General features: G+C 42.3%; 1 protein-coding gene across 2 annotated transcripts; it reads left to right on the top strand.

The window, feature by feature from the left end:
* The first annotated feature begins 2,786 nt into the window (after window positions 1-2,786).
* irx4a (iroquois homeobox 4a) lies at window positions 2,787-10,016 on the top strand. 2 transcript variants are annotated; one of them, XM_056381183.1, is made up of 5 exons: window positions 2,787-3,105; window positions 4,029-4,280; window positions 5,252-5,358; window positions 7,078-7,388; window positions 8,634-10,016. In XM_056381183.1, the coding sequence occupies exons 1-5, from the start codon at window positions 3,061-3,063 to the stop codon at window positions 9,350-9,352; spliced, it is 1,434 nt and encodes a 477-aa protein (XP_056237158.1). In that variant the 5' UTR covers window positions 2,787-3,060; the 3' UTR covers window positions 9,353-10,016. The 2 variants fall into 2 exon arrangements, with proteins under 2 accessions (XP_056237158.1, XP_056237159.1); XM_056381184.1 differs by lacking the exon at window positions 2,787-3,105 and adding an exon at window positions 3,272-3,397.
* The last annotated feature ends 2,248 nt before the right edge of the window (window positions 10,017-12,264 follow it).

Raw genomic sequence — 12,264 nt, 5'->3', positions numbered from 1 at the left:
TCATTAATCAACCACAGATTATCAGGAAAGTGACACCTTCATGATTACAATGTTTCTTGGGAACTTTTTAATATGAGTTTAGTTGGAAAGGAAGATGCAAATTAACAGGCTTATACTTCAAAGTGCTACACAGTTATTATTCAGATTACAGTAGTCTGAGGTTGATGTTAAATGGCAAAAAAACCAAACTCCAATACATAACTAAACAAACATGAAATCCCAAGACTTAAAAGAATTCATGGTTAAATTTATGACTGCAAAGTAGGTTGGTAGTACAGTGATAATAATTACCCCATTAGCTGGTCTAATTGGAGTGAAGGAGTTGATTTATGTTGCTCACTGAACAGGATGGATGCTCCTACATTACATCACTGCTGAACACTGCTATCTGCCCTTATCTATAAGGAAGAATCATATCAATCAATAACAAATAACTGAGAATAACTTGCTGATTATCACGTTCATTTCATTACAAAAAAAAATTAAAAATTGAAGAAAGGAAATGCAATCAGGCTCTAGGCATAGCATCTTTGACCTGATGTGGAACAGCATCTTATCCCTCACTTGCTCCACTTTTAACGCAGAGCATCCCCACATCTGTCCAAGAAAAAAAAAAAAAGAGTTAGCTTCTCTTTTAATCTTTAAACGCTAAACAAGCATGAACTCCCGCTGTCGCCTTCATTTTCCGTCTAAAAGCATATACTAGTGCGCCTAAATATTTTATTATAGGCGCCAGATAACACTGGGTAACGCAGTGGATAATGAAAAGGTATACACCGAGGGGAGGGGGGTGTATATGGGCAGTAGGCTATAGTTTGGTGAATGTGTTTTTTTTTTGTTTGTTTGTTTGTTTTGTCCAATGTCTCCGGCCTAATGCCACAAACACAAGATCAGAGCTGCATGCAAAGGCTGATAAACATCTGCGATCTTCTGAACACATGCCACTCATGTGTGTGAGTGCGTATGAGTGTGTGTGTGTGCGCGCGCGCGTTCGCTCATATCCTCCCCGAAATCAACGTGTCAACACTTTTCGTCCACTGAGTGTGATGTTGAAGATAAATTGGGTCCCGCCCTGCCTTAATGCACTGCGTGTCACATTAACCCCAATGAATTTAAAAAAGAAAAAGTCCAAATTAATAAGACAAAATGGAGCTCAGTGTGTGTGTGTGCGTGTGTGTGTGTGTGAGAGAGAGAGAGAGAGAGAGAGCGAGGGAGGAGAGAGAGAGGTGTGAGTGAGTGTATGGTTGAGCGCTTCAGACGGGTTGTTAATGTTAAGGTGGCATTAGAGTTAATGCAAATTAAAAAGCGCTGGCTGATCCCTTCGGACCACCCACCCTCCTCCTCCTCCTCCTCCTCCCCACCCTAAAGTTCACAACGTTAATGCGGCCATTTGCTTGGAGGTACTAACCCCCTATAATTCAATTTGTCAAAATGAATGAGAGAACAGACATTTATACAGCCGGCCCGCCCTCCCACCCCACCCCACCCCACCCCACCCCACCCCACCTTCCTGCCAAAATAAAAGAGACAAAAAAGAAAAAAAGAAAAAGAAAAAGAAAAGACAAAAGTTACTTTACCGAAGCACGAGGCTTTCCATCTTTATAGCTCTTTATTACTTCTTTCATCTGTAAATGAAAGCAAGCAATTATTGCAAGGTGCCGGTATCATATTATTATGTTGGCCCCGGTCCCCTAGATAGTCATCAATCACTCTCAATCGACCTGTCACCGGCAGGCAGAGATCCAGCTGGAGAGGAGAGGAGAGGAGGAGGGGGGGGGGTACATCATCATTAATTTGAGGAGTGACCCCCGGGGCTATCCACATGTCTCAACCCGGGATTCTCCAAGCAAGCAAGGCAGCGCGCACCGGTGCTGGAGCTGTGGCGAGCCAGTTTTTTGGGGCTGTTGGCCGTTACTGCTGGTACTAGTTCCTGCAGCTGCAAAATACTTGTGCAAAATAGATAGATAGATAGATAGATAGATAGATAGATAGATAGATAGATAGATAGATAGATAGATAGATAGATAGATAGATAGATAGATAGATAGATAGATAGATAGATAGATAGATAGATAGGAAATAATTCTGAGCACATCTCAGGATTTGCCCCCAAGAAGTGTGTGAAGTTCATGTGAAGAGGTGCAAAGTTCTTTCAAACAAGATCCTATTACATACTTTTGGGGAGTCACTGGTCATAGCAACACTGTAGAGACTCATTACTCCAGGTGGAGTTGAAACCAAAGGATTATGTTTTAAGTGGGTTATTATGTAAAGATAAAAAAAATACTTATATAAAAATACTTATTTACTTATTTATTTGTATTTGTTTTATTTGTTCAGTCTGACGTGCTGCAATTAGTCTCTCTGCTCAGTGTGAAAATATTCTTTACTAATTAATTTAAAATCAATTAGTTCCCCATGTGATTAACATCAGTGCGGAGGAATGATAGGAATGCGCTTAATTAGGCCTAATGCATTTAAACTGATACATACGTTTGCATATTCATGACACTGATTGGCCTAATTGATTGATTGGGAGTGCGGATTAATCTCTCAAAGATTTTCCTGTTGAGTTGTTTCTTCTGCTTTGTTTTTTTTTTTTTTTTTTTTTGTCGTCATCCCGAGGAAGAAAAATGCATATTAAAGTTACAGTCTGGTCATTTTTAGAGTGGGAAACTTCTGACGTCAGAGTCACTGCCGTTTAAAACAACCTGCCGCTGCTGCTGACGTCTTTTATACTACTTTTTTATAAGGCAAAAATATGTATCTGACAACAAAGTGATTATTTTAGTCAAAGAACGTTTATGTCTAATAGAGAAGAAAAAAAGGAGAGGAAAAGAATTTCTTCATTTATTTTTTTATTTTTTTTTCTCTCGTTGAAAGGCGTTTGAGTGGGGGGCATTTTACACAAATTAAACATGCTACTCTGCTTCGCCCTATAAGCATCCTAGGAGCCTGTGCTTACCAATCAATTGGTACAGTCAAACAGAGCCGCAGCCTGCGTTAGAGTGGAGACCTTCAGTCTCGCTTTATTTCTGGATATTGGGGGACCTCTCTACCATGTCATATCCACAATTTGGATATCCCTACTCGTCTGCTCCACAAGTAAGTTGATGTGACTGCCTTTGTTGAGTTAATGGCTTGTTTTGGTTTTGATATTGCAGCGATTGATTATCTCATCGATTTAAGCTTGATGCTTTTACGCACTTTGGCCAAGAATCAGGGAGAGGCGCGCACACTGAGCTTTCGGGTATCGGAAAGGTTTTGCGTTACAGCCAGTGATACCTGTGTTCCTGCAGCGATAGAGAGGGGGAAAAATGCAAGAAGAGCGAAACCAGAAACAGCGAGACCCCCTCGACCTCCCGTTCACTGATTCCTGCGAGATAATAGCCACTCGGTAATGTCAACCATATGTTTATTTGCGCTGGAACACACATGCCAACTTGTTCTGCACACGCTGTGTGTGTTTTGCGCCATAACCCAGCTGCTGTTTGGTTTTTGGCTCTGAGCCATAAAAAATCATTTGGGCTTTACTTTGGGTATCTAGGCTACTGGGCGATGTTGGGAAAACATGTTGTATCTGTTTGTAGCGCATGTGTTTCGTTTAGATGAAAGCTAACAGACTGCTCGTTCCGGAAACGTTTTACGCGCATATTATCACAAGAATATGACGCATCATTCATCATCAAACATCAGTCTCTACAGGTCATTTGATGCTGCATTTTAGTTTTTAAAGATTGACATTCTGAAAAAAAAAAAGCTGCGAATAAGAAGCGAAATCGTTTGTTTGTTCAAAACTTACTGAGCTCATGTGTCATTTTGCGCTTGGACAAGTCAAAGTGCATCAGAGACGGAGAGAATGTTGACTTTATTTCCCTGAGACGATTTTCCTTCACATTAAAAAAAAAAAAAAAAAAGTTATGGACTAACTTCGAAACCAAAGTGCTTAAGCTTAAAATCTGATTTTATTTCAATGCAACAACAACTTTTTTTTTTCTAAAGATATTTCTCTCTCGGTCCCCACCTAGTTTCTCATGACAACCAACTCTCTGACCACTTGCTGTGAGTCCACCGGCAGATCCATAGCCGACTCCGGAGTAGCGGCGTCCGGGCAGACCCCAGTCTACTGTCCCGTGTACGAGAGCCGGCTGCTGGCCACGGCGAGGCATGAGCTCAGCTCAGCCGCCGCGCTGGGCGTGTACGGGAGCCCTTACACCGGCGGTCAAAGCTATGGGAATTACGTTACATATGGCACGGACGCCTCGGCTTTCTACTCGCTGGTAAGTCCTTCATCTGATCCCCCTTGGCATTGATTAATGGAGCCGCAGGGTGCAGAGACTTGAGCCAGGCACACCTCTCCTCTTTTACACCGCAAAACACCAGCATTACTATGGGTAGTTTATCTCCATATCATCCTCCAAGACAACTCTCCTTTAATAAATGAAAAATACTCCTCAGTATTTCAGGATATAGGCTCACTTGCTTCAGGTATATATTTGTCTTGATACAAATCATTTTTGTGAAACAAGGCAGAAGAAACGTTAAATAATTACACTATTATTAAAACAAAGTGCTTTGCAATGAAATCAAGCTGCATTTTACAAGAAGAGAGACTTTGAAGACTAAGTATTTGTTACATTTTCAAAATTCTGTCAAAAATGAATTCTCAAACGTTTTTATAACAGACTCCAGCAGGATTACATGGGCCTATAAATGCAAGGATCCTGTTTTCTTTCACTTGTCTTTGTGTTGAAATTCTTAAACGGCTGACATTCATAGGAAAATGTGAAGATAAGGGCAATTAGTATATAGCTTTTACGATCTGAAATGGGTGATTTGTCCAATAACAATTAAAGCAGTTTAGACTTTGCTGGAAACCATGATACGAATGTGTTTGTCCAGAGCCCTGCACTGAGCAAGCTTATTGTTTTCCTTTTAGTTTCATTCTTCTTGGATTTTGAAAGTCGTTTTAAAAAGTTTTGTCATTTCTGAATATCACACAGCCCATGGACACATTATCATTAGTGTAGTTTCCCATGTTTCATCCAGCACAAGATCATTTCTTTAATACTTTGGTTTATTGTTCAATCAGCCATTACTCATCAATGGCCCCAATGAATCACACTACCAAGCAACTTTAACATACAACCAGCACAGATTTGTTCCACTGATCATTTCTTCACGATAAGCCACAATTGACGTCCTATCTGTGTCACTCTTTAAAAACACTTGTCTTCATGTGTGATTGCAGGGGACATTTGATACTAAAGATGCCACAGCTTCTGCGCATGCGGGAATAACACAGGCAGCAGCCTACTACCCTTATGATCCTACCCTGGGACAGTATCAGTATGACAGGTATGTTGTTTCTATGACAGTGTGACTTCTGTGTAAGAGGCTCAATCATCAGTGCAAACATCACAAACTTTGCGAGAACTGTAAACGCTAGGTGTGCTTCGTTATGATGTGGTACAGGATGGAAAAGTGATGCATCCAGTTAGAAATGTTATTATCCTGAGCCGTGTAGTTTACACAGGTTTGCAAGCTTCTATCAAATTAATTATTTTTTGTGTGTGTGTGTGTGTGTGTGTGTGACAAAAACAAGATGTCAGTATAATTCAGGCAAAAGGTAACTCTCAAAGTACCGTAGATGAGTGTAGGGTGAGTTTTCCAGCATTAAATCAATCATCCCTGAGAGGTCAACGCCATTCTCATCACGTCTGGCAGCACCGGGGTGATCACCTCCAGCTCGTGACATATTTCTTCCCTGATGGTGTGAATTGCTTCACGAGACCCCCTGCCCCTTTCAGCTAAACACGAGGCCTCTTCAGCGTTGAAGAGCGCGCCTGCCACGTGGAAAGGTCGTCCCAATAATCAGATGACATCCAAATTAAGTCTGCGATACGGTGAAAGTGTAGGGCATGGATGATAACAATAACTGATGATGTTAATTAAATTATGCTCTTTGAGTAGAACCAAGCAGCTTTCGAGAAGCCAGCAACAGCAGAGCGGTATGGGAAAAGCACAGAAAGCATCCCTGCTTTTAAAGTGTGGTGTTGATTAGCCTCAGCTAACTGAGAGTTCACATCACCAGGAAACGAAGAGCATTTTTACCAATCAGTTTAAATTCTGTATAAAGGTCTCAGCAGGTGTTCTAAGAAGTGCATATACAGTAAAAGGCCTAAGTCTGAAGCAGAACACAATCAGTAGCATTCAGATAAACAAGCAGGCCTGCAGCAGCGCTGCTCCGTCTGCACCCGTCTTTTTACCTGAGGGCTCATCATTACACTCAATAAAGCAATTTTACAGTCTATTTTATCTGCGAGGGAACAACACGGGGGTAAGGAAAGGTACAACGCTCCCTTCCTTTTGATTCCCATAGCAGTGCTTGACCTGCACTAAGCTATACGGAGCAATAAAGGCCTCATAAAAGCCTCCCCTGAGAGGACTTTTACAGCTCACTGCTGACTGAAAATCAACACTGTGCATTTTAAATGTAGGTCTATGGGTAATGTTTGCGCGAGAGGAGAGGGCAGGGAAGGAGTCGTGCTGCGCTAGGAATGGTGTTTAACAGATAATATACACAAAAGGCTGGAAAATAAAACATGGAGTCTTAATACACTTGGCATTTTTATTTTACTAGGTAGAATAATTTGCACAAGTACATTGATTGCAAAGACCAGTGTTGGATTGTTGGAAGGGTTGCATGGAAGTTATGTGCAGCAAAGTCACTCCTGTCTTCCACCCAGTCAGACTTGCACAGTACTGTATACTGAACATGGTCCTAGCAGGTCCAGTGTTTATACAGTATATATTGTATGGTGTGTTTAAAGAGGGTTGGTTTTCTCTTCCAAATTTACTTTGAATTTTCAGATCTTGAAAGTTATAGCAGCAGATTGGTTTATATGTGGGACTTTTGATGGTATGGATATGCATCATCTCAAGAGGATCCAGACAAGAAGATGACTCTGTTGTTGTTTTCAGGCAAAAAAAAAACAACAAAAAAAACCTGCCATGCTACAAGCACCACGTGTTATATTTACCCTCTCATTCCCTCTCATTGCTTCTGTTCGTCAGATATGGTTCCATGGATGGGGGAACGAGGCGGAAGAACGCCACGCGTGAGACCACCAGCACGCTGAAGGCCTGGCTGCAGGAGCACAGGAAGAACCCGTACCCGACGAAAGGTGAGAAGATCATGCTGGCCATCATCACCAAGATGACCCTCACGCAGGTCTCCACCTGGTTTGCCAACGCCAGGAGGAGGCTCAAGAAGGAGAACAAGATGACATGGCCGCCCAGAAACAAGGGCTCAGAGGAGAAGAGATATGACGAGGATGACGATGGGTCTCAGGAGGAGCAGATAAAGAGCGAAAACAATGAGGATGGTCAGTGTCAAAATGTCTTGTTGCTCTGCAGAAATAAAGTAAAAGGGCGTATTTAGTCTCAAGAGCATGTATTTACAACATCTTCTCTTTAAAAATACAGTATTATGTTGCCACAATGATTTCTTTCATTTTCAACTATAGAGTTTCTTTAATTCTCGACTATAGAGGTACCATGATGATGGTGATGATTGCAATGATAACGATAAATAAAAAAATATAAACAACTGAGGGGAAAATAAACATGATCATACTCCTAAGTTCTATGGCAGCCATACATCTACAACTGTATTTTATTAATGTTAATAGCCATGGCACCCTATAGACTGGGATGTTGTAACCATTATGCCAGTTATTTATTCATTTATTTACATTTTTTTAATTTTTTCCCAAATTGTAAATTTGAATAACAGAGGTTGAAATGTGTCACATTACTTACCTGTTTAGATTTTCTGTCTGGACAGACTGTCAGTGTTGTGTTTGATTCCCTGAAACTCCATCAGCTTTTTTATTTTTTTAATAATTATTACAAGAATGTGTGTGTGTGTGTGTGTGTGTGTGTGTGTGTGTGTGTGTGTGTGTGTGTGTGTGTGTGTGTGTGTGTGTGATACTGCTATTAATGTGAACCAGTGCATGGTGATGACAATTAGAAAGAAATGACACCGAGGCCTTAGAATTTGTTTGATTGACGATTTTGTTTTTATGATGTGTACTGTGTTAAAACCACTTTATAGACTTAAAAGGGTCACATTTTAATTCTACCCGCACGCAAAATCTAAACTGCTCCACATAACCATGCCACAAGACTCTGGTCAACATGACAAACGTTTTAACTGTGGAGCAGCTGCCAGTGAACAGGCCTCAGTCAGTCTCACACAGGGACAAACCACTTCCAGTCACTTCAGGCACCTCTGCAGCGATCAAGTTGACTTTTACCAACTTCTTCAGCTGATATGATGTATGATCATCTCAGTCATTAATATAAGTGCAGCAAAATGATAGATATTATAGAATTGACTCATGATAAAACTTATAATTATTTTGAATCATCAATCTGTAAGGCTGTAACTATCAGGCTGTAACACAGTTTTAATTGCTTTAATTTTACATGTAGGACTATGGTTGCAAAATTCAGAGTTTGACTCCACAGTGTCTGTCCTGGATGCCTTTATCAGATCTGATGCCACATTTCTCACTGACACGTCTGCGGTCTCCTCTCCTCTCTTTTTTTTTCTTTTTTTTTTCCAGAGACCAGAAGTCGGCCTGATAAGGACCTCCAGCTGAGCGACCTGGACGATTTCGACACGCTGGAGTCCGAGAGTTCGGAGTGTGAGCTGAAGCACCGATACCACATGAACACACACATGTCGACGACACCCGACTGCCCCGAGCACCTCATCAAGGACTCGTCTCTGAAAATCTCCATCCCGGTTTCTCTGGGAGGGGAGCAGGACTTGAGCAAAAGTTGTCTCAAAACGAACCCAGAGGACTTCCAGCCGGACAGCAGGCAGCAGACGAAGGCGTGTTATAATCAGCAGCAGCAGCAGCAACAACAGCAAGGCCACCAGATATTAGACGGCAAACCCCGCATCTGGTCTTTGGCCCAGACTGCGACATCCCTGAACCAGACTGAGTATCCATCCTGTATGCTGAGGTGCCAGCCGCCGCCCTCCTCCCTCACCCCGTCCCCCGCCGCTACCTCACCCGTGACCGGCCTGGACAACAGGCAGGACTCGCCGGTCACTACCCTGAGAAACTGGGTGGACGGGGTTTTCCACGACCCCTTGTTCAGGCACAGCACTTTGAGCCAGGCTCTGACCAACACCACCGTCTCTTGGACCGCGAACACCAAAGGCGCCATTCTGGAGACTGAGAGGAGCGCGGCGGTCTTGCAGCAGCACCAAGACTCCTCCAAAGACAGTGCCATGAGCTTCCCCAAAACTATCAACAAACTTTTCTGCTCCTAACGAAACCAAAAGACGCTTTTATTGCAAAGACAGAGAGAGAGAGAGAGACTTTTTGTGACTGACTGGAAGTCGGATGGAGAGAGCCTGTTAACGTCTCCATGTTCCCCCTTCATTATGTTTTATTCCTTTTTTTTTTTTTTTTTTTAAAGCAGTGGTAGCTACAGTATATCCTGTTACATTGGCGTCACACAAGTGAAATCTCCGGATCCGTTTGGCTTATTTGATTCAACGCACGCACAAAACTTATCGAAATGTATTTAAAAAAAAAAAAAGTTTACATATTGGGGGGAAAAAAAGAAATAGGCCTAAAGGTTTACATGATTTTTATTTTTCTTTACTATGCGCATGCAAATGTAATTGAATATTATTTAGGTCTCAGCAGCTGAGTATCACTATTAAAATGATAATTAAAAAAAAAAAAGTCTCACAAATGCACAGCTCTCCTTAGGAAGTGGATGAGAGCGTTTCAACTTTGTTCACTGAAAATAAAAGCAGTCAGTTTCTGAAGAGAAGCTTGTGATGTTGCTGTCCATGGTGCTGGAATACAGGCCTCGCCAGGCTGTCTGTTTCTTTTCTTTGCGTCCCGTCCTTTATGACTGGGACGGATGAGGCCTGCAACACGGCTGAGCAGAGAGGACCTTTTAAAACGCAATCTGCTGTTAAATAAAGCAGTTTTATCAATCCAGTTCATTTTTAACTCCTTTAAACAGGCGCAATCTAACATCTCCAAACCTCTTTTTTTTCCCCAGAAAACATTCACTCTCATTTAGTGACAGCGAGAAAATGAGGCAGCTCAACCCTCAAGACAGAGCAATATCAGTATCTAAGATCTGCCTCATTAATTCCCTCTAAACAGGCTGTAATTGGGATGTTCGCAGTCATATTTCATGTCAGTCTATTGATTTCCCCCCTCACCACCACCACCACCCCTCTGCTCTCTGATAATATTATCGAAACATCTCAACACCACGTCCATGATGCAGCTGTCAGGAAGGGTAAGTTATTCGCCATACGTCCATTAATGGGTTCAAAACCAGAGAGAGCCGGCCAAATAATTTGAAGTGAGGACTTTTCGTTTTGACACTAACCCCTCAATTTCCTATGGCTGGAGAGGCGGAGGGCCCTGCAGAGGAAAAGAAAAGAAAAGAAAAGAAAGAAAAAAAACAGCCTGGATGCTGAGTTCCTCCTCTGAAAAGTGAAAGGGCTTTACAGGGGAGAGGCACTCACGTCGTCTAAAAGTGAAAAGGGCAAAGGAACTCGAATTAGTTGTTGTAGATAAAAGGGCAAAACGAAAGGAGTCAAGGGTACTTGACAGTAATGGCGAAAGTGGAGCTCTCGGGGGACTTTGGCTGTCCTGTGAGGGAGGTAGGGGTTGGGTATGTGTGGTGGTGGTAGTGAAGGGGGGGGGGGGTCTTCAGTGATGAATTTTAATGGGAAAAGCACAAACGATTGAGACCCCCCCACCCCCCATCCCTCCCATCTCTCTCTGGAAGAAAGTGCTATGGTGGACAAAAGGGATTTTCTATATGTCGGAGTCAGGATGTATGTTTTTTTTTTTTTTATTTGTTCTCTTGCCCGCAGCATTTCTAAAGTTGACATGACGCCAAAGTAAAGTGGAGGAAAGACACACGTGTCGGGGAACAGATATCTGACAGCGGTGTGAAGGATTAATATGTGCTTCTGGTTCACATTTTTACCTCGTGTGGGACCTGTTTATTAGCCTACATACAAAATCGTGTATTTTTTCTTCTTTTTTTTTTTTTTTGTCTCCTGATACTGTAACGGAAAATTAGGCCAGAGTTTAAGTCCCCACAGATAGAGACAACAAAGCCTCGGCATTTAATTAATTTAGCAAGAAGACAGATTTTATTAGACCTCTGAACCAAGTGGCTTTTTATTTGAGAGAAAGAGTAAGACAGAGAGGAGAGGGAGAGAGAGAGAGAGAGAGAGAGAGAGAAGGGGAGAGGAGAGGAGAGAGGGAGTTAGACCGGCTATAACTAAATCATTCAGCCGTGGCAAATACGAACACACAGAGGGAGCGAGATGGTAAATTAACAGGAGCTTTTTACATAGAGACCAAATAAAACTGTAATCAGCGACGCGTTACTTTTCATTAAGCGGGTTTGACAGCAGCATATTCAGGCACTCCGACACACACGGAGCGAGGTCCGGGCTGAAATAAACTGCTCTCAAAGCGAGAGTCATAAGATAATTCCTTAAGCTCCATTAACAACTCTTAGCCGCAGGAAATGGGCTCCCCCTGAAAACATCTCCAAATCTAAAAGCTTTATCGACCTGGCAAACCTCAGCTGATGGCTTCTCTCTCTTTTTTTTTCACCCCCTCGCCCCCCCCCCTACTACTCCTCTCCCTCTCTTTGTCACTCTCACCCCCTCCCTTTTCCTTTTTTTTTCAACTTAAGGGACAGAAACGTCCAACTGAGGTAATAGACTTTGACACAACACATTAAATGGGAAATGAGAAAAGGGAGAAGAAAGGGCACTCTTAAACGCCTTTTAAACGTTACCAATTAGAGGTTTAAAACTTGAATAAGATGTAGGCCTTTGGCATATGCTTGACTGATGGGACATTCAACTGAATACCTTCCCCACTTGGTAAAAGCAGCAGAGTACGCCATCCTCCTGTGAGGCAGCCGAGTCCAGGGATTAATACAAAGCTTTATCTCGAGTTCTCCACCAGTCTTGTGCAACATGATTGTCTCCAGATAAGTTTTTTTTTCTCCCACAATGCTATAAATGATATCCTTAAAGTTAGTTCTTTAAACAAGCACCCTGTCACTCACTCACACACACACACACACACACACACAAACACACGTACACCTGCTGTGTTTATGGAGGTAGAAGGCCCACAGAAAAGCCGACTGAAGCACAGAACAATCAGCAGCATGGAG

This window comes from Seriola aureovittata, chromosome 7, assembly GCF_021018895.1.
Source record: "Seriola aureovittata isolate HTS-2021-v1 ecotype China chromosome 7, ASM2101889v1, whole genome shotgun sequence".
In the NCBI taxonomy this organism is placed as follows: Eukaryota; Metazoa; Chordata; class Actinopteri; order Carangiformes; family Carangidae; genus Seriola; species Seriola aureovittata.
This window is presented reverse-complemented; position numbering and strand designations above follow the sequence as displayed.